General features: G+C 51.3%; 1 protein-coding gene across 1 annotated transcript in view; it reads right to left on the bottom strand.

The window, feature by feature from the left end:
- UNC13A (unc-13 homolog A) overlaps window positions 1–10,071 on the bottom strand; it is a gene marked incomplete at both ends in the record, with an annotated part of 53,907 nt that extends 43,836 nt beyond the window's left edge. The window contains 7 exons of the mRNA XM_082835577.1: window positions 1,714–1,749; window positions 3,632–3,686; window positions 4,583–4,656; window positions 5,336–5,459; window positions 7,111–7,228; window positions 9,099–9,198; window positions 9,795–10,071. Coding sequence (XP_082691703.1) covers window positions 1,714–1,749; window positions 3,632–3,686; window positions 4,583–4,656; window positions 5,336–5,459; window positions 7,111–7,228; window positions 9,099–9,198; window positions 9,795–10,071 — 784 coding nt within the window. The remainder of the gene's footprint in view (window positions 1–1,713; window positions 1,750–3,631; window positions 3,687–4,582; window positions 4,657–5,335; window positions 5,460–7,110; window positions 7,229–9,098; window positions 9,199–9,794) is intronic.
- Window positions 10,072–22,622: the final 12,551 nt, after the last annotated feature.

Genomic DNA, 22,622 nt, shown 5'->3' with positions numbered 1-22,622 from the left:
TCTACCCAATTACTGGGGTTTATAGCCTACCGTATCGTCCTTGACCGGACTGAGATGTTTCCAACCAAATCACATGAGGCTCTGTGCATGTTCACCAAATTAATTTTCTCTGACAAATTATCTGTTTTTGAGGGGCAGATTGCTTTCTCTTGGATTCTTTCTGCTTTTACGCAGACTCTGCTTTTTACCAAATAGTTTTTGACCAAATCGCCTGCTTCTGGATAAGGCATTTTCAGCCACTTTTGTTTTGACAAAATGGCCTGCTTTGGTCCTAATTGTCTTTGTTCTTCTTCACCCAATTATCAGCTTTTGCTAAACTGGTTTTAATCCAAAATGTCTTTTTTTTTTTTTTTTTTACTGTATTGTTTATTTGTGCCAAACTGTTTTTTTTGTTTGTTTGTTTTTTTTTGTTGTTTTTGCGGTACGCGGGCCTCTCACTGCTGTGGCCTCTCCCGTTGCGGAGCAACAGGCTCCAGACGCGCAGGCTCAGCGGCCATGGCTCACGGGCACAGCCGCTCTGCGCATGGGGGATCCTCCCGGATCGGGGCACGAACCCGCGTCCCCTGCATCGGCAGGCGGACTCCCAACCACTGCGCCACCAGGGAAGCCCGCAAACTGGTTTTGATCAAGCCTAGCTGTCTGTCAAATGATTATTTTGGCTAACTTTGCTTCCGATTGACTTGTTTTTGACAAATTCTTTTGGATCAAACTACAGTTGACCCTTGAACAATGCAAGGGTTAGGGACGCCAACCCTCCGTGCAGTCGAAAACCCATATGTGATTTTATAATTGGCCCTCCGTATCCACAATTCTGTATCCATGGGTTCAACCAACCAGGGATCGTGTAGTCCCGTAGTAGTATTTATTGAAGAAATCCACATGTAAGTGGACCCGCACAGTTCAAACCCATGTTGTTCAAGGGTCGACTGTATTTGTAAACAGTTTTCCTGCTCCTGGAGGGAGGGTGGGGTGCAACTTGTCCATCAGGATATGGGGGTGGGGTGGAAGGCCCCCCAGTTGATGGAGTAGAGATTAGGAGGTAGATTCATGCTTAGACTAGAGGACTGGATTTCTCTGAAAAGGGCATGGGGAAAAGGGAGCTATTCCTTAAGGAGAAAAATGGTCATCCAATTTTGCGGGGAGGTAGCTTGTCTCTTTCCCCTGGGGGCAAATTGGAGGAAGATGTGTGTGTGTGTTGGGGGGGCTTTGGGAGCTGAGGTCTCCAGAGTGATATCTGTCTGGGGGGGGTCTCTGCTCAGCTGCTCTGTCTGAGACCCTCTTCCCTCCCTGCCCACCAGCCTCTGAGGGACATTGGGGCTGGAGGAGGGCTCCAGGTAGAGGAGGAAGATGGGGAGATAAAAAGAGGAAGGAATCACAGGAGAGGAGATAAGGTTATACAAGGGGAGCAAGGGGGTGGGGGGCTCACAGTGCCCAGCTGGAGACAGGCAGGTTTCCTGTCTACATGCCCACTCCTCCCAGCTGAATCCTCCCACCCAGAGTCACGTTACCCACTCCCCACCAGACAGAGCAGGACCCTCAAACAGATGTTAGTGATCAGGGGGCAGGAGGGCACAAGAGGGGTCTTGCCAGTCCTCTGGCCCCAATGTGCCAGCCACAGGCTCCCCATTTCCCTGAGCAATGGGGCGGGGGCCTCAGGGTCGCTGAGGTGCCCACCTCCCCATGGCCTCCCAGAACATCAAGTTGAGTACTTACTCTGCTGCTCACCCCAGCCAAAATAATTCCAGTTGCCTACAAAGAGAAGGGGCAGAGATAATAAAAGGGAGAAGGCAGAGGGGGAGGCATGGGGAGGGGGGCTCCCCCATCCTCCCCATCTCCTTCCTCCAGCCCAGAACCCCATCCCCTTCTGCTTGTGTATCTTCCCCGAGGATCACTTTAACCACTGACTTGTTATACCTTCACTCACCACCCTGGGAGGAAGGCAGGATACCACCATTTTTTGACAAGACCACAGGCTTAGCCAGGAAGTAACAAAGAGGGCATTTGGACCCAGGGTTTTCCAACTCTGAAGTTTGGGGTCAGCACTCCTCATTCCTTCCCTCCCCCATCCCCCAGATAATGAAAGAAACACTGAACTGGAAATCCTCAACTTTGAAACACCCCTGTTGGGTGGGTTTTTATTTTTAATCATTCTTATCCTTTTATAGGTGAAGAGGGCTCAGAAAGGTAGAATGAAAAGCCTAAAGTCACACAGCCTGAGCATCAGGACCAGGGAGAGAACTACATCTTCATCGCCTCATCCCCAGCATCTGGCATCTCAGAAAAACCACTTTGACCAGAATTCTGACTCCTCTGACACTTGGCTGCCTCCTTCGTGAAATGGGGGTGGTAAGACAGTCCCAAAAGAACTCGGAGGTAAACGCTGGGTGGTAGGTCTCCATTCTCAAATTGAACCCACCTCTTGCTTCAGGTCACCTGCCCAGGTGCTGTTTGTCATCTGCTCCTGCCCCCGCCGTGCCTGTCTCTGCCCCCACCACAATCCTTCAATGACCCCATTCACCAGAGAGGGGGTTTGTAATTTCTTCAGGGCAGTGATGACCCCTCCCCAGGCAGGGAAGATAAGGGACTTTCTCCATATCACACCCCAAGTTAGGAATGAGGTCTCCCAACTGCAGTCCCTCAGCCCCTCCCTCCACCAGGCTCCATCATCACATATCCTGGGCATATGGGGGTGGGGGGAGGTGGACGACGGATACAGGGGAGACTGTGAGAGGTGGGGGAAAGGAGGATGCGGAAGCAGACGGAAAAGGAGAAAGAGGTTGAAGTGTGGGGTAGGGACCAAGTGTCATGGGTGGGGGTTTTGTCCTGAGACTATATGATTTTCACTTCCTCCTCACTTCAGACGACTTGGAGGGCACTTTTAGGAGAAAGTCATCTAGACCCGTGGAGACCCGGTCTGGGGGCATCTCAGTGTCCACAGGAGGATAGACACTCTTGAAAATTTCTGCCTTGATGGAGGGACAATATACAGAGAAACATGGTGATCTTCATCATAATTAATAGATGTAGCACACTGGAAAGAGAAGCAAACTTGTAGTCCCTCCGACCTGGCTTCAAACCCTGGCTCTGCCTCCTGCCAGGTGTGTGACCTTGGCAAGTCCCTTCTCCCCTTGGGCCTCGGCTTCTTTATCTAAATAAATGTGTGCCTATTATACATGTGTTGGCAGGACTGTCAGTCTGCACCATCTGAGTGTGGGCTGCTTGGGGGTCTGTGGTGGCCCCATGGAAGTTTGATGAATGAGTTCTAAGTCCTCATCCGGGATCTAATGAATGGAATTGAAGAGTCTGCAAAGTGTTTTTCAAGCCTCCAGATGTTCTGGGTCCTTCCAAAAACCATCAGAATGCGGGGGCTGTCAGGTGCCCCTGTTTCAAAGAGAGGGGCTTTAAGGATCAGAGAGGGGTCGGGACATGCCTGTGGCCACGTAGTAAGGCAGGACCCAAACCCAAGTCCCAGATCCCTTTTTCTTTCCACTACACTGTGAGGGGATACTGTATGTTCTTAGGACTCATATCTCTGGAGACGAGTGACCCATGCATTACACAGGACAGTCATGGGGTAGAGGATGGATGAGGGCTTCAGTTGAAGCCCGGAAAGGAATTGAGAAGTACTTACAACACTGGCTGCTGGGGACAGGAAGAGGCTTGTCTTGTTCATCCTGGAATGAATACTGAGGGGGAGGGAAGGAGAGAGGGTGTGTCTCAGGGGGGTGCCAGAAGCCAGGGGATCAAGATGGTCCTCTGTTCTGTTCTATCCTGACTTCCCCCACCTCCTAAATCCTCTCCCTCTGGAGGAGAAGTATACAGACGTCCACAGAGAAAGAAAGAGGGAGAGAGAGACACAAACACAGACCATGAGAAACAGATACAAAAAGAAAAAGAGACACAGATGAGGGAAAGAAACAGAGGAAAGAGAGAGGAAACACTGATGCAGGGAGCTGAAGAAAGGTGATGAGAACTCAGGTTGGACAAAAATTGTTAACATGGGAGTGTTGCCCCTTTGCCCTCCACTTCCCACTAAAGGGTGTTCTAGCCTTGCCTGCTATTTCTTCCCTGCCCTCACCTTCTGAAGATTGTCTTCAGGGCCACACTGGGTCTTTGAACTGTGAAAATATAGAGTGTAGAAGAAGGGGGATGGCATGGAAGAACAGAGGTACAGAGGCTAGGGCTGGGAGTGGGGGAGGAGAACTTTTAAGAAAGTCTGAAAGTGTGACTCAAGGAGTTGAGGGGTGAGGGGCAGAAAGGGGGTGTAAGAACTGTTACAGGGCCTCTATATCTCCTTGATGGTATTTGGTAAATACACAACTTGACTCGATTGAAATTGTCGTGTCATTGGTGGACCGTATGTTCCTTGACGCCATCATTGGTTCGAGACTGGACCACATGGGTCAGTAATTTAGTCAGGTTACAAAGAGTTAGAGACACAGACACAGGGAAAGACAAGTGGAAAGAGAAACAGAGACAGAGAATAGAGGACAGGGGGAGACACGGAGAGAGAGGGCGAGAGAGAGAGAGAGCGAGAGAGAGAGAGAGAGAGGAAGAAAAGAGCCCCCATGCCAACGCTCACCTCATCCTGGTCCCTCATGGCATTCAGCTGCTCCAGCTTCTTGGCCCAGTAGCGTGCCTCCTCCTCAGGGATGTCTGGAAGCAGAGACCTGGCCGTGAGCCTGGAAGCCCCTCCCTGCCCCTCAGCCTCCAGCCAGTGCATGCTGCAGGCCTATGGGGCTGGTCTCCAGTGGGTGGGGGAGAGGAAGGGAGGAGGGGGTGGCACCCCTGACAACCCCCCCTCCACCACACACCCAGAACTGCCTTGGGAATGGGTGGCGGATGGGAGAGGAGCTGCATCCTAGCATTACCAGGATGGGGACATCATGGGTTCTTGGAAGGATGATGTGGGAGAACTGAGCTGCTTTCAGGAAAGGTAAAGAGGCCTCTCTGTGTCTCTGCCTTTGTTGATCTCTGCATGTCTCTCTCTCTCTCCATTTCTCTGTCTCTGTCTTTCTGCCTTTGTCTGTGTCTTCTCCACATCCAGCTCACCTCTGCAGCTTAAGACCTCACCAAGGACCAGCTAAGACAGCTCAGACCTGAGCCCCGTCGGTTGAAAAGCACTTGCAGCTCACTGGTGGCCTGCAGGAGCTGGACTGTACTCTACGTGCGGCAGGCGTACCTCTCTGCTGACTTGCTGTAGCCCAGGAGACTCTCCTCTTGGGAGGGGGAACCTCATCCTCAGAATAAAGTGTTGTCTGGACCCAGCTAGACCTGACCATTCTCCTGGGGCTGGGTGAGGGTCCCACCCCTCCCAAGTCCCCGCCACACTCACCTAAGGGCAGTTCAAAGCGGGTGTCAAGGAGGATGCGGTGGAAGGTGGGGTCCTTAGTGCCGCAGATCTCACTGTCCGCCATGATGACCTGAGAGTCCAGGGTCAGCCACTCTCCGGGGCCCTCCTGGGGTGTGGGTTGGGTAACAGGGGTTAGGGTTCTGGGTCAGGCGTGGCGGGTAACGTATCTGCTGCACACTGACCAACAGGCTCCCTATTCTCAAATGAAATGTCTCCCTCACCCCATCTTACCCTTACCCCAAGAGCAAGGGCCATGTCCCCACTTTAGATGAGGAAACCAAGACTCAGAGAAGGAAGGTCTCAATCCAGGGCAACATGGTGGGTCCAGAGAACCCAGAAGCAAGGACCCAGAGAGAGAGACCTGTAGGGTCAGGTAGGGGCGGTCCCAGCCTTGCACAGCACTCCTCATCCCTAACGAGGGGTTATGGGGCCCCGACTTCAGATAAAAGGCATGGTCGTCCCACCATTCAGGGAGGATACCCGCTGAGTGAATGAACCAGTCCCCCTTGGTTCAGGGAAATGAGCCCTTGAGCAGCTGGGGTCCACTCTGAACCTCAGTTTCTTCATCTCTGAAATGAGAATGATGCTCTGCAGAATCTTCCTTCTGCAGCCCCAGGGAAAGGCTGGCAGTGATGGGGGAGTAGTCCAGGGTCCCTTGCATAGGTCATGGTTGTCTCAGGTGACTAGGCCTTCCTCACACTTGGAGGGTCACTGAGGAAATTTTGGGTCACCCACAAGCCTTCCTTTTGGACTCGCCTGGACTATTGCGCCTCTTTCCTCCATCTCCATTTATTCATTAAAAAATAAGCCCTACCTGGTGCCTGCTCTAAGCTTGGTCCACATTGGGCAATGCCTGAGAAGCCCACAGTCACAGGAGATAGAGCCTGACACAGACACCCGCAACACCATGAAGTCAGGGCCAGGCCAGAAGGAGGGAGGGGATGTGAGGAATCCAGGAGGAAATTAGGGAGGGCTTCCTGGAGGAGAGGGCATGGGAGCTGGCCTTAAGGGTGATGGAAAGGAGGACACTTGAAACCCAGGGAACAGCATATGTGAAAGTTCAGAAGCTATCCCTGGGCCCTGTGAGGAGTGTAGGTTGAGGTGTGGGGGAAATAAGGCTGGCAAAGTGGGTTGGTGCCGTCTGGAAGGCCTCCCAAGGGTGATGGGCAGGGAGGGCAGGATTGGATCTTAGGTGCCAAGTGGAGAGGGTGAAATTTAAGGCCAGGAGGTTAGAGAGGAGGCCAAGGTTATTTTCTTTGGGACTGGCGTAAACTCCCTGATGCCCATCTGGGCACAAAGTGCTAGTTGCTTGCAATATCCCTTCTCCTTTCTTCCATAGGGATGCATTTCTAGCTGGACCCAGGGCTATGCAGCATAAGACTACATTTTCCAGACTCCCTTGCAGGTAGGTGGTGCCACATGACAGTTCTGGCCAACGAAAGCCAGCTTCCAGTTTGGGCCCTTAATTAGGAGTGCAAACCCCTACCCTTGTTACATTTCCCTCCCCTGACTGGAATGCAGATGTAATGGTAATCCTTGAGCAGCCATCTTGGGCCATGAGGTGGAAGCCACATGAGGAGAAAGGCAGAGCGACAAGATGGAAGGAGTTTAAACCCTGTCGACTGGAGCTGCCACTGCAGCCCTGGATATCTACATGAACATTGTCAGGGGATGGAGATAGATGTCCATCTTGTTTAGACCACTGGCCTCTGGGCCCCTCCCAGGCACTCCTATCCAACCCTCATCCCACCACTCACTTCGTTGGACTGGCGGATGGTCCGCAGAGGGATCCACACAGTGCCCACCATCGTGTCCCAGATGAGACCCTTGTTCCATACCTCCACCGTCAGCCCCAAATCCAGGCGGTTAATTTCGCTGTGGAGAGAGGTAATGAAGACTCAGAAAAGTCAGTTCACTCGCCTTTGGACACATGACCAACTAGAATTCAAACCCAGGCCTGGGTGAGTCCTAGTCAGGAAGGTAACACAGTAGTTCTTGTTTTACAGAGGGGAAACTGAGGCCAAAGGACTAAGTTACATGCTCAGGTATCACAGCAGAACCAGGATTCCAAGCTGAGAAAGAAGGAATGGGGACAGGTGTCGCATGTCTCCTGTAACCCCAAATCACCTGGCCCTTCCTCTAGCCCTCAGACCCTGAGAATGCTGGTTAAGTGAGGAAGAGGCTCAAATGCCCTCCATAGCTCCCTATGACCCCAAGATAAAGGCATTTGTGTTGCCTCCATCCTTCCCCATGTCATCTCTAACCAATCATATGAGGACACCCTTGAGCATATCAATGATTACACCTCTAAGCACTTTCCCTGCAGGCTCCATCCCGGAAATATGCAGATTTGGTAGTCAACCTTGGTGAATGTCCAATTCACTGAATCTCCCAATTTACCAAAGGTTTATCTTAAGGAATGTTCTTGAATATATCTGTTGACCGTGACCTGGTCATTCAGTAACTGGCTTTAGGGGGAGTTGGGGACCACTCTGTCCTGCCCCCTTCACATTTTCCTAGAATTGTAGAGCCAGCTCCTTTCTTCCTTCCCCAAGTGCTCCTCTGCTCCAGAATCCCAGTTCTGGATTCCCTCATGGCCTCCACTAGTGACAGTCCCCAGCCAGGCTCTGCTCAGGGGTTGAGGGCTGCCTGGGTCCAAATCCCAGCTCTGCTATATACAGGCGGTATGACACTGAGCAGGTGGCTTTGTCCCCCTGGTCCTCTGTTTCCTCATCTGTAAAATGAGGATTATGTTAGCACCCTCCCTCCCAGGGTTATAAGCAAAATTGATTTAATCAAAGCCTTAGAAGAAGGCATGGCACATGTTGGCCATCATCAGAGTAGGTGGGATGTAATAGGAGTCCCTGAGTAGCTCCAGGTTGAGGGGAGGGTCCAGGTCATGAATTCATTCAGCTATTAGACAAATATTTATCGAGCACCTATTTTGTGCCAGGCTCTGTGCTTGGCATGGAGATCACAGTGGGGACAGAGACCAATAGGGCCTTACCCACGTGGAGCTCAAAGTCCAGGGGAAGGGGCCAGAAAGGTGTCAAAAATCACACAAATAAATAGAATAACAATTGGTGACAAGGCCTGAAATTACTGTTCAATTGCAGCTTGAGGGTGGTGGTCAGGGAAGACTTCCCTGAGGAGGTGACACAGCTGAGACCCAAAGGACAGAGGGAGTCAGCTGGGATGGGGAGAGAGGGGGAAAGAAGAACAAGAGCAAAGGTCCTGGAGCAGGAACAAGCTGGACATGTTGGAGGAACAGTGCAGAGGTGGGTGTATCTGGGGCAGGTGAGACAGGACAGATGAAGCAAGATACTGGTGTGAGGTCCCAGGGGCCGGGCCTTGGGGGGCTGTAGGGACGGATATGGGTTTTGCTCTCAGGTTGATGACCCACAAGCCCCAGGCAAGTTTGGAGAGTGACCGGATGTGATTTGCAATTTTAAAAATATCCTCCTTGCTGCCTAGAGAACAGATTGCAGGAGGTGGATGGCAGCAGGAGGCCAGGGTGGAGGCTGGCGGGCAGAGAGGACTTGGCTGGTGGCCTCGGAGATAAAGGGAAGCGATTGGATTCGGGAAGTGCTTTGGAGGCAAAGCTGATGGCTGGACGCAAGGCTGAAGGCAGAGCGAAGGGAGTCCCAGACGACACCCGGGTGTCCGGCTGTGCCCTGCAGGACCAGCAAAGTGCCTGGCTGTGCCAGGGGGTGTGGCCATTCAGGTCCAGTCGCTGCAGACTCACAACATGAAATCCTGCTCCCAGCTGGGCTGGCTGCCCCGTACGGCAATGGTCGTGCTCTTGACATTCTGCACCTTCAGGGTCACATATGTATTGAATTTCTCTGTGGCGGTGAGAGAAGAGGTCAGTGCAAGGGCTCAGGGACTCCCCCATACCCCTTCCCAAGCTCTCGATAACACCCCTATGATCCCTCAGGGGCTGTGAGTTCTTGGGCCCACCCCAGGTCCAACACCCTGAGGTGCTTCTGCGCCTCCACTCCCAGACCAGCCCCCAGAGCCCCACCCCCAGCCCCTCAGAGCACTAGGGAGGGGCCTTGGTGCAGGGAGATGTGGAGTTTTGGGATAACTAATCCTGATGCTTAGAAATGACTACGTCTAATGTCCTTGGACATAGGAAACTTCCTTTGCCTCTCTGAACCTCACTTTTCTCACCTGCAGCCTAATGTAAGTGTCCCCACCCTATCTCTTAGGATCCTGGGAAGCACCATTGGCTCAGGGTGAGCCCCACTCCCACTGGAGTCTTCAGGGGATGGCTGGGAAGACTGCTGGGACCCTAGAGCAAGTCTGACACGCTCTGTGATGCTCAGCAGACAAAGGGCCCAAGTTCCCCGTCCCTGGCTCAGACACCCTCTCCCGTCTCTCCAAGAGACCGACAGACAGACAGATAACACAGGAGAGGACAGGAATAGAGGCCACTTACCTTGGGCACCATCAAACTTGGCTTTTTTGACTGTGGAGAGAGACAGAGAGAGGGAAGGGAGACGGGGAGAGAGTTGGGGAGGAGAGAAAGAGACACAGAGAGACACATGAAAAGAGAGACATAATGAGAGAGGAGAGAGATACAGAAAGAAAGAGACAGACAGAAGAGAGGCAAAAAGTAGAGAGCAAAAGAGGCCAATAAAGAGACCGAACAGATTTAAAAAACAAAACAAAACAAAATAACAACCACAAAAAAAACCAAGATAAAGACAGAGGCAAAATCAGAGACAGAGGCAAAGACAATGAGAGGAAGAGAAATAGGGAGAGGAGGGAGGCAGGGATGAGAGGGAGAGAGAGAGAAGCCATCAGACAGATAAGCATAGGCAGACCTGGGGTGGAAGGAAGTTTGGACCTTGGGAGCAGTCCATGTCCCACACTCCTCCCCATCAAACTCCCCTATAGCTCCCTCCCTCCAGTTGTGACTTCACCAAAATTGAACAAGATTCAAAAGAAGAAGCTGGGCAGGTGACAGGAGAGGCTTCTTACAGGAAGTCCTCCAGGATTGCTTCAGAAGGAGGAGGGAAGTTGGGGAAGAGGAGGTAGGGGAGAAAGGAGAAAACAACAGCCAATGATTCCCATCCCCTTGTTAGACCAGTGAGACTTCTCCGCGAATTGTCCAGCTCAGCCTGTCCTCCTGAATGCTTCCAGGGTTTAGAGTCTCATATTCAAAGGGGACTGGGCGAGGTGGGAAAAAACAACCCAGAGAGCTGACTCCATAGTGCACATAGAGATATCCCAGTCCTGGCCAGGAGGTTGCTAGAGCTTGTCCAGCCCAACCTGCCCGTGAAAGGTGCAGCCCAAATATACCTCAGGGTTCCACGTGGTCCAGTCTCTTCGTATTTCACATAACCCCACAACCCCAAGTGATTCAAAGCAATTCCACTCTTTACTAGATTTTCTCACAGGACATTAAACTTTCCCTTTCATTACCTCTCAAACTCTGCATCTGCCCCCAATGCATTTCTCTACCATTACTCTCTACTCCCACCTGAAACCTGCTCCCAAACTGAGACCTCTCGATTTCCATATTTCTTCTCCCTTTAACATTTTCAAATGAATATTTTTGTTTGAGTAGGCAATACACCCACATTTTACAAAATCCAGAGCAACGGAAAGATCATACAATGAAGATAAGGCTTTTTTTACTCCAGCTCTCACTTTCCCTCCTGGATGCGATCAACAGTACCAATTCCTTGTGGTACTAGAGATGCATCGGCAATCACGTGCACATGTGCATTATTTTATTTCCTACACAAATGGTAGCATTCTACACCCTCTGCAGAACCTTTCTTTTTCTCAGTATGTCTTAAAGAGGGTGTGCAAGTAAGTTGAAGGATAAATTCCTAGAATCAGAATTGTGTTTCTATTCTTTCTTCTTTTTTTTTTGAGAGTCCAGTTCAGCCTTTTTCTGGACAAGTGCCACAGCCTCCTATCTGGGATCCAGCCTCCCATATGGGGTTCATTTCTCTGTCCACTTGAATTTCTTCCTCAAAAAAGCACCTGAATGGAGCCAGTGAAGAGAGAATTCTCATCAAGGGTGAGGGAAGTAGAGTGGTTCTAAACACTTGTCAGTAAATACTATTTTTTCCTGTTGCAGACAGACTGTGGGGAGGATGAGGTTGGGGGTGGGGATTGATGCCCAGAAGCACTGAGTGAGCTCCCCAGAGTTGCAGAGCAGAAGAGGGAGTGAGTGCCTTCCTATGCCAACACCACCACCACCCCAAGACCCAGATTTTAAATGCAAATGGGTTGGGCATTATGCCCGCCATACCTGGGTTTGGGTTTGGGAGGTAGAATGCAGAAAGAGCCCTTGACTGGTCATCGGGAAAGGTGAGCCCTTGTTCAGCATGGAGTCAGGTGGAGCTGGGTTCAGATTATGGTGCTGTGTGACCCTGGGCAAGTGAACCCCCCTCTCTGGGCTTCCATCTCTGTCTTTCTCTCTTTCCCCCACATCCAAAATCAGTCATCGAGTCCTGTCTTCCCCACCTTCCCATTCAAGGCACGTGACTGCACATGCAAAAGTCCCTCTCTTGAGGGAGAGGGTCCCTACCCCTGTCCCACATGCCCGCTCTCATAGTCTCAGCCCCACCCAGACCACAGAGAGCTCAGCCACCCAGCCCCTCATCTCTGGGACTGAGTGAGGCTCATGGGCACTTAGGACTGTGTCCAGCAGTAGCTCCAGGCCTCCCTCCTGGGGGACCTCCAGCTTGCAAACCTGATGACTCTGTGAAGGGGGAGGAGGGTGCAGGGGGAGGGCGGGGAAGGAGAATGATGGGAGAGACACAGAGGCTCAGAAAGGCACATGCATGGAGGGACCAACATGAGGAGAGAAAGGAAAAGGAGGGAGGAAGAAGTGAGGGGAGATAAGACATGATAGTCAGAGACACAGAGAGACACACAGATTTTCACTAGGGAGGGCAGGCAGGGAAGATGTTGCAGAGAGGAGAGGCAGGATTGGGAGAGAAAAGCTGGGGGTGGGAACCAGAGGGGAGGTAGGTGCCAGGCCCTGGGAGATCTGAGGGACTCACTGGGGTATGACCGAACCTGGGCCCCACTCTGCAACTCCCTTTCTGTGTCCCTTTTTTACAGACCAGGGGCAGAGCTCAGAGGGGAAGCCAGTTGTCCAAGGTCTGTCGTTCATCCTCTCCTCTAGGGAGGAGGTCTCTCCCTGTCTCCTTCCTTCCGATTCTGTTTCTCTCCACCCCTGTCATCCCCTTGTCACGTCTTTCTGTCTCTCTTCTTCCCTTCCTCCCTCTGCCTCTGTCTTTCTTGTTCCCAGTCCCTTATCTCTCCCCCTTTCCTCCTCCCTAAGTCTCTCTGGGCCAGAGGCTAATGGGCTCAGTTGGGGTCCACAAGCAATGGGAGATTGCCGGAGAGCTCTAGCTCTAAGAGTGAGCCCCCGGGCCCCTTCAGAGAGTTCAGGGTGAGGACATCAATATATGTTCATCACTGGGGACTCAGAGCGGGGAGGGGCAGACTCAGGGTGGGAGACGGGGCTCGGAGAAGAATGGGGAGTCAGGGAAGGAGCCTCAGTGTAGGAAGCTCGTGGCAGGGAATAGGGTGTGCGATAAGGAGGAGGGTGGTAGGGGACTAAGGGAAGGGGCCTCGGAGAGCTTGGAGGAGGCTCATGACGGGGGAGGGGACTCAGGAAGGGTGGGTGGCCTCAGGGAAGGGGCTCAGGGGATAAGAGGGCTTGGAGGTAGGGGCTCGGGGTGGGGGGCGGAGGGGCTCAGAGAAAGAGCCGAGTCTCTCTCTGCCTCTCTCTTCCCCGTCAGCAAGAGGAACCCGAGTCATTGTCGCCTTCACCGCCGTCATCGTCATCACATCTCCGCCCCGCTGCCTTCCTCTTGCCTGCGGTATCGGGGTCACCAGGGCGGAAGCGCCGCCCCTCCTTCGCGAGCTCCTGGTCACAAGCACGAAGCTATTTATAACGTGGGCGCGGAGGGCGTGAGCGACGCGACCGCGGGGAGTGCTGAGTGGGGGAGGTGCCCACTGACGGGCGGGCAGGAGATACCGCGTCACGCCAGGTCAGCAGACTGCGCGGCCTCCCCGGTCCCCGCCCACCCCCCGCCCCCATCAGCGCTGGCTGATTAATGCGGTCGCACAGGCAGTTGTGGCCCAGGGCAGAATCGGTGGAAGTGAGAGCAGGGGCTCATTGGCGCTGCCAGGCTCTGGGCTTCAGTTTCTGCATCTGGGAAATGGGGCAAGGCAAGCCTAGTTGGTCTCACTTTCTTCTCCCCTTTCTCTTCCCTTCTTCTTCCTTCCTCTTCCTCCCTCTCCCCTTTCTTCTTCATTATTATTAACATCAGCATTATTATACTGTTATTACTACTATGATTATCATTACCGTTACTAGTATCATTACTATTTTTATTATTTGGTTGAGTTCGAAGTGTGCTCCTGGCCTGGACGACCCTGGATACTAACTGAGGTAGACTCCAGTCCTTGGGGCATCTGGTCCATAACCTGCCAGTCCTGGGAGTGGGAGTGGGGGAATAGAGAACTCCAGCCATCAGGGGAAGCGGCTGAAAGCCCACCCACAGGACATGCTTATCAGGTGTCAGAAGACACTACAAGTGGTGGAAGGAAAGAATAGAGAATTCAGAAATAGATTCTAGGATGTTTGGTATTTAATATGTGATGTCGATAGCAGACAAGGGCTTTGGGGTAAGGATATTGGTCTCTCTGGCTTTGCATCTGGGAGAGAATAAATGAGGACTTTCATCCTCCATGGACAGAAATAAGCCAGGGCCAGACTGAAGCCTTAGATGTAAAAAACACACCAAGAAACTTGACAGATATTCTGTCTGTGTTGTTTACCAGGTACCACTTAGAACTAGGCCTGGCACATAGTAGTTGCCCATTAAATAGTGTTCACTGAAGGAATGACGTCATTGCCCCCTTCCGCAGCCCTACGCGAAGACGGGGTCCCGCGGAGCGGGCGCTGTCCACTGTGCTGAACTCAGCGTCTCCTCCCTGAACTGTCCACGGTGCTGAACTTTTCATGCCTGCCCACGTACCTCCAAAGAGTTGGCACCTCTTTTGCGCCCTATGTATTACTGAGCCCTCCTCAGGCCTGAGAACGCAGTGAGCTCTCAGGAAATGTCCTACACTCACGAACTCTTTCCAGAAAGCTTTTAGTCCCCATTAATAAAAACACCATCACAGATTTCTCCTGTCTTTGGCTCACACTTATTGACCCTTTCCACAAGCCAGGCATCATGCCAAGTTCTCTGCGTGCCTCATATGACTGGAGAGTTCCAGAAAACCTAGGCAGCGGGCACTATTAGTGTGCCCATTTTACAGATGGACAGACTGAGGAAGGAAGAAGATATGGGACTTTTCCGGACGTGGTGGATTTAGGGATTCAAACCCAGACCTCCTGGACTCAGGATGTCCTGGTTCACACCTCACAGAGGAAGCTCATTGTGTGTGTGAGGCAAGTGAGGTGCAAGATAGGGAGGCTAAATTGCAGCCCTGAAGATGAATCAGAGCCAACACAGGAGGCATCCTATGAGGTTGTTGAGAGCAAAGATCAGATGCAGACCCCCCTGTCTGTGTGGTATCAGAAACAGTAAGAGACAGAGGGATTTGCGAAGCCTTCCTGGGAGAGGAGCAGGTGAAAAGCCATGATGAATGGGGAGATCGTGAAATGTCTGTTTGCTGAGTGGATGAAGGAAAAAGGTGATCCCAGGACAGATTCTCACCCCGTGGTAGGGTGTCCAGGTTCTGGGGGCTGAGGGGAGGCTCGACTTTCACTTTTCACTCCCAGTAGGCTGTGGAGTCAGGCAGCTTCACCTCTGGCTCTGTGGCACCAGGCGAGTTGTTGAACCTCCCAGAGCCTCGGTTTTCCTCATCTCTAAAATGGGTCACTCTGAGGATTAAAGAGGGCAATGGGCATAAAAGTCCTCAACAGTGTGCCTATAGAATGCTGGATAGATGGGGCTTGTTGTAGATATTATTATTAGCTGTGCGGTAAACTCACTCTCAAACGCATTTGCTAATTTATATGCAATATTCAGTCATCAAATATTTATGGAACACTTTAAACATTGAGTGGCCTGGCAAAGTGTCATGATGCACATAGGAAAGTCTACAACAAAATCCCTGCCACCACGCTTTTGGGCTTGCTGTGCCCTCCACCTAGAGCATGGTCTCCCTTCTGCTCAGTTCCCCCTCATCTTCTGAGACTCAGGCAAATGGTGATGATGGGAACAAGGTAGGCTTCCCAGAGGAAAAGAGCCATAGAAACGCTCCTCTCCATCTCCCGCAGCCTTTCCCCATCTCTCCCACTCTGACCCCACCAGCATGAGGCCAGGAGTAAGGCTTGGTCCCCAGAGCCAGGAACAGTGCCTGACATATAGTGGGTGCTCAATGCTTGCTGAGTAAATATATGAATGAATTCACAAAGGAACAAGGTGGTACTTGCTGTTAGCAGCCTCAGAACTCTGCCAAGACTTAGCAAGTGGATTAAGGTGGGGGGGGGCGCAATGGGGCTCCACATAGATAAAGAGATGAGAGGGGGCAGAGGCAAGGTCTGTACAGGGTGGTCTCCCATGTGTTAGTGCAGGATATGCACACGAGAACTTACATTTGTGTGTTCTTGAATGTGTATTTGCTCGTGTTACCAGTGCAGGAAAGTGAGTGTATATGGGTGTATGTGTGCGTGTGTAGAGGGACATGTACTCATGTGCACCATCTGAGTGCAGGTGAGGGTCTGCACGTATGTGCTGGAGAGTGGGGTGTGACTGTATGTGGGACATGCTTGGTTTGTGTGCGTTTAGGTACGTACAGGTTTTTGAGTGATATGTTAGGTAGAGGCACGTTGGGGTGTGTGATATGCAGTTGTATAGCCTGTGTATTTTTGTTTACTTTCATACATGTACACACTCATGTGTGCATCGTTACTCACCTATCCAAAGTGACTGCTTTGAGTGTCCAGGCAAGTGTTATCATGTGTGTACATATATGGCCTTGGCATTTGATCATGTATATACATGTGTTTCTTGGAATTCAGGGCCCTAATAGGTATATATATGTATATATATATATATATATATATATATATATATATATATATACATACATATATATATATATACACATGCCTGAGGGGTAAGGCATGGGTAGATCTTTAGGCAACATGGCTATTGTGAACATTAATCACACATATCCGTATGTGTGCATGTGTGCAGACACACATGCCTGTATTGTGGGGACAATGTCTATGGCACAGGGTGGCTGTGTCCAGTATATATGTATGTGTGTGTGTTCACATGGGCATGTGAACCTGTACATGTGTCCATGAATGTGCAGTCAGAGGCAAGTGGTCTTCATAGAGACGTGGTGAATTCTGAGCCTTTCTGTCCACACAAAGCAAGTCTGGGTTTGAACGTACCAGTCCAAGTGTACGCAGATGTGGGCAATCATGGGTGCGTCCCTGGCTCGGGAGCAGGTATTTCCTCAACTCTAAGGATAAACTCAGATCCAAGAAAAGCCCTCTCAGCCTAGTTGCCTTGCTCCCTCTTCTTTCCCCCTCAGCCCTCAAGGCCTCCCACTCTGGGCATCTCCCCCACACTTCTCAGCATTTCCCTCTCCCCACTTCTCCCAATCTCCCTGCACCCAGCCTCTCCCAGCATCCACTGCTCCCTTTACACCTCAGGGCTCTACCTCCCACATCATCCCAAGTCTTGCTCTTCCCAGCGACACCCCTCTACTCAGCTGGTGACTCCTTCTCTAGAAGTTCCACAAAATCATCCCACACTCTTCTTCCCCTAGGCCTCCGATTTAGGAAGCCTCACCCCACTTACTGCCTCCGCTTCACACCACCCCTGCAGCCAAGACTCCAGTGTGCATCAGAGTTAAGGGTGAGAATCTAGAAAAGCCCAGCCCCGAAGACGGGGGTGAGGAGCAGGGGAGAGCAAGCTTGGAGGAGTCAGCCAGCAACCCACATGCCCCCTCCTCCAGTGCTATCCCCTCCCAAGTGTTAGGCAGCTCAGAGAATGGGGAGGGGCCAGGAGGGGGGTTGGACGTTCACCTCCCCCTCCCCTTGGGCCTAGTCTGTGAGGGGTTCATGGGGGTCCACTCCACCTCCTGACTCCCCTAATTCCCTAGGCTAGGGGCTGAATGAGTTGACTTTTGATCTTACTGGCTCTTCTCCCACCATCAGCCCCGACCGTTGGGAACGAGCTCAAGGAAAGGAGGCCCCTGTCCCTTTAAGAACACCCGCGTCCACGCCGGCCCAGCCCCGCGCGAGCAGCACACGGGAAGCCACCGCGGCGGGGAGCGGGCGGGCGGGGCTGGGTTTGTGAATGGAGAGGCACAGGAGGAGGGGGGAGGGGGAGGGGCAGTGGGGGAGGTTCCCGGCTCCTGGGCCTGCCCACCCGGGTCCAGGAGGAGGCTGGGGTTCATATCTCTCTCTCTCTCTCTCTCCCAATTTTTCTCTCTCTTTCACACACACACACACACACACACACACACACACAAACAGCACACTCCCGGCTGCCTGAGGTCTCCCTAAGCCTGCCATCTCAGGCTTGGCGGATACACCCCTTCTCCCACCCCAGGCCTTCTTGAAGGGAGTAGAGGAGAAAGGGGTGGACCCCAGCCCTTAAAACCCAAGGTTGAGCCCTCTATAAACCTTGAGCCTTGTTTCACCACCACCCCTACCGCCAAGGTTTCCTGCTAAGAACTCAGAATTGCCCCAGACGCCTTGGTCCAGGTGGGCTGGCTTCTCCCCCAGCCCTGCCTCAGGGGTGAAGGAGGGGGCAGTCATGCCCCTCCCGAGTCTCTTTCCCTCCACCCACCCCAACGCAGAAGGTGGGCCTGGGCGTGGGCCTCGATGCAGATGGCGTTCCGGCCCCAAAATAGCTCCACCCCACCTCTCTTTTCCTCCCTCCAGCGCAAAGTGGGTGAGGTGAGGATGGGTCGTGAGGGGTGCAGGGTGGTACTGCACTTCCAAAGGGTCGGCTCCCTGCGGAGAAGGCCGGATTTGCATGCGGAGGGGCCAGAGAGGGCGGGGAGGGGGAGGCCCTCGGGCGACTGCCCCAGCCTCCACTAGAGAAGGCAAAGAGTTAACCGGAAAAGTGCCCCCAGACCCCCCAATCACAGCCCTCTCATAATGCTGGAAGGGGTCTCCCCCACCCCAGTCCTCTCCTCTCCCAGGGTGAGGGATACCTAGAGCTCACGTTAGTCCTAATGACCAAGCCCCTCTACCCAGATCTTACACGCTCAGGGCTTGGAGACCGCTCCCCCTCCACTCCTCTCCGAATTCCGAGCCCTGCCTGCAGCCCAGCTCACAACCCAAGACTCCTTCCAAGCACCCTGCAGGATTCATTTGAACTACCCAGCCCGGCTCCTTCCACACGAACCCGCTAATAACCTGTTCTACACAGACGACCCAATCTAGACCGTTTCCAAATGGAGCCTCAGACCCCTGCCCGCGTCCACACGGGCCTCCGCGTTCAGCCGTGTCCACACGACCCCAGTAGCGGCAACCAGGACCCCCTTAGAGCCCAGCTGCATCTACACTGATCACCCTCTCAGGCACCCTGACGCGTCTACAAGGGCTACCCCCTCAAAACCCAGCCGCGTGTACTCGGGTCACCCCATCAGGAGTCCAGCCGCATCCACACGGACCCCGAGCCCAGTCCTGGTCCACATCGGTTCCCCGCCCTGCAGCCTCGCCTCTTACCTCCAACGCATAGTAGAGACATGTCTCCAGAGTCGCCGGCGGGCCGGCTCTGTCAGGTCGGCCTTAGCTGCCGCTGGGTTGGGGCATGGCGGGGGCTGCAGCCCGCGCTCAGCTCACGCCGGGGCCCGGCCTCCGCCGCCTGCCATCTTGGTTCAGCACCGGGGGCGCGGACAGCTCCTGACGTGGTGCTGATGCGGGGCTGGTGGGCGGAGCCTGATGGGGCGCGGGTGCTGCAAGCTCGGGGGTGAGGGTGGGGTTTAAAGGGCCGGAGCCGGGTGGGAGCTGAGGGCAGCCATCACGCAGGTTCCCTTCTGGTTCTGCGTGTTTTCGTCTCTCCTTTAGCTCTCAATCTTGAGTCGTTTGCTGTCTCTCTGCTCTCCCTGAGTATCTCTATTCCTCTGTCGCTATGTCTCGTTCTCTTTGCCTCTGTTTCTCTGTCTCTCTCTCTGGGTCTCTCTATTCCCCTGACTCTTTGTCTCCCTGTCTCTCTCGGTCATGTGTCTCCCTCGGAGCCTCTCTCCGTTCAATCTCTCTGTGTTTCTGCCACGTCTGTTTAGGTCTCTCTCTGTCCCTGCTTCTCTCAGCCTGTGGATCTTGGCACACACTCGGACTGGATTCCACCCTTCACTCCTTTGTGTAACTGGCAAACTCCTATTCATCCATCAGTGCCCAGTTTGAATATACTCTTCTCCAGAAAGCCTTACCTAATTCCCCCAAACTGAGCCCTTACTCCACATTTCTGGACTCTCCCAGACCCCAACTCTTCCTCTGATTGGACCCTGACCCCAACACAGCTCTGCTCACCACCCCTCCCCACACATCTAACCAGGCAATTCCGTGTGAGCCGGTGCCCTAACACACCTAATACACAAACCTGTTCATTGTTTATCTCCAGTACCTAGAACAGTCCCGAAGGCTGAGGCCCACAGAGTCCCCAGCCTCCAGCACACATGACGGAGCTTCATAAACACAAGATGTATATGGAGTTAGTCACAAGGGAGGCATGTGTTCAAAACCCAACTCTGCCTCTAATCACTGGCATGACCTTGGGCAAGTCATGTGACCACTCTGCCTCAGTTTCCCTACCTGTAAAACAGAGATAACAGGACCTATCTCGCAGAGTTGCAGGAGTTATTATAACAGTTAACACCTGAAAGCACTTGGAATAGTAATGTATAATGTCAACCATTGTTGAGATTCTCATTGCTTTTAAAATTTTTATTACATATTGATTAACCATAGGTAAGGAGTAAGAAGCAGCAATGACAGGCTTGAATAAAGAACAATACCATCATAATGGTAGACCCCATAGGCCACTGTCCCTCCCCAATCGATTGTCCCTTCCCTCTGAAGGAAGAGCTACGTCTAATTTTGTTTTTCATTCCCCTACTTTTCCTTAGAGTTTTACCACATATTTATCAGCAAACAGTACAGGGTTTAGTTTTGTGTGTTCTTGAACTGTCCATAACTAAAATAAAACATTCACATTGTTATAACTTGGTTTTTTTTGCACAACATGGTTTTACTGCTATTCATCTGAGTTTCTTGTGGTTAGCTGTAATGCATGCATTTTTCACTGCTGTATAGTGTTCCTTTGAATTAGTACATCTTTGATTATCTATTTTCCAGTTGGTGGACTTTTTTTAATATAAATTTATTTTATTTATTTTTGGCTGCCTTGGGTCTTCGTTGCCGCATGCGGGCTTTCTCTAGTTGCAGCGAGAGGGGGCTTCTCTTCGTTGCAGTACACGGGCTTCTCATTGTGGTGGCTTCTCTTGTTGCGGAGCATGGGCTCTAGGTGCACGGGCTTCAGTAGTTGTGCCATGTGGGCTCAGTAGTTGTGGCACACGGGCTTAGTTGCTTCGTGGCATGTGGGATATTCCCTGACCAGGGCTCGAACCCATGTCCCCTGCATTGGCAGGTGGATTCTTAACCACTGTGCCACCAGGGAAGCCCCAGTTGGTGGACTTTAAGATTGTTTCCACTCTGGGGTTGTCACAAACAAAGCTTTTATAACCATTCTCAGAAATGTAGGCTGGTGCACATGAGTAGTGGCGGCTGGATCGTAGGGCACCTATATGCTCAGCTTCATGAAATAACATTCAACTTGTTTTTGACATGGCTCCAGCAATTTACATCGCATCAGTACCATATAAGCATTCAGCTTCTCCACATCCTTGCCAACAGTTTGAATTGTCTGGGTTTTTGAATTGTTCCAAAATAAGGGGGTGAAGTGTGCCTCATTTTGGTTTTGATTAGCTTCCTGATTGCTCATGAGGTGGAACACTACGTGATTTTTTGGTTTCTTCTTAGGGTGAAATGCCTGTTGAAGTCTTTTATCTATTTTTTTTTAATGTGACTGTCTTTTCCTATTGATTTATAGTTCTTTATCCATATTAGATATAAATCCTTTGTTAGTTTCACGTGTCGTAAAAATCTCCAATTTTGTGGCTTGTTTTCATTCTATTCATGGTGTCATTTTCTGAACAGAAGCTCTTAATTTTTATCTTATTTTATTTTTTTAAATTGGAGTATAGTTGTTTTACAATGTTGTGTCAGTTTCTGCTGTACAGCAAAGGGAATCAGTTATACATATCCACATATCCACTCTTTTTTAGATTTCCTTCCCATTTAGGTCACCGCAGAGCATTGAGTAGAGTTCCCTGTGCTATACAGTAGGTTCTCATTAACTATCTATTCTATATATAGTAGTGTATATATTTCAATCCCAATCTCCCAATTCATCCCACCCCCTTCCCCCCATTGTAACCATAAGTTTGTTTTCTACATCTGTGACTCTATTTCTGCTTTGCAAAACTCTTAATTTTTAAAATAACTTTTTTATTTTGGAAAAATTTTAGATGTACAAAAAAAGTTGCAAAGGTACAGAGCTATAAAAGGCACAGAGCATTCCTGTATATCCTTCACCTGGTTTTCCCTAATGTTAACATCTTACATATGGTTACACGGTACATAGGTCAAAATAAGTGCCATTAACATTGGCACTTGTTATTAACTAAATTGCAGACTTTATATCTCACTTGTTCTTCCACTAATGTTCTCTTTCTAGTCTAGGATCCAATCCAGGATCCTGCATTGCATGTAGTCATCTTATCTCCTTGGTCTCCTCCTCTCTGAGTTTCCTTATTTTTCATGACTTTGTTACCTTTGAAGAGTGCTGGTCAGATATTTTGTAGAAAGTCCCTTGACTTGTGTTCATCTAATGTTTTCTCGTTATTAGACTGGGGTTATGGAGTTTGAGGGGAAGATCACAGAGGTGGGGTTCCCTCCTTGTCACATCATACCAGAGGTCCCTGATGTCCACATGACATCACAGAGGATGTTAATTTTGATTACCTGGGTAAGGTGTTGTCTGCCAAGTTTATCCACCGTCAAGTTATCATTTTTCCCTTTCCCTGCTCTGTTGTTTGTAAGCAAATCACTAAGCCCAGCCCATGCTCATAGGGAGAGAATTCACCTCCTGAGCGAAGTTTCTAGGAAGCTCTTAATTTTAAATTCCTTTTTCTTATTGCTGTAAAATACACATAACAGGGAGTTCCCTGGCAGTCCAGTGGT

The sequence above is a fragment of the Leucopleurus acutus genome, assembly GCF_964270905.1.
Source record: "Leucopleurus acutus genome assembly, chromosome: 3".
Classification (NCBI taxonomy): domain Eukaryota; kingdom Metazoa; phylum Chordata; class Mammalia; order Artiodactyla; family Delphinidae; genus Leucopleurus; species Leucopleurus acutus.
This window is presented reverse-complemented; position numbering and strand designations above follow the sequence as displayed.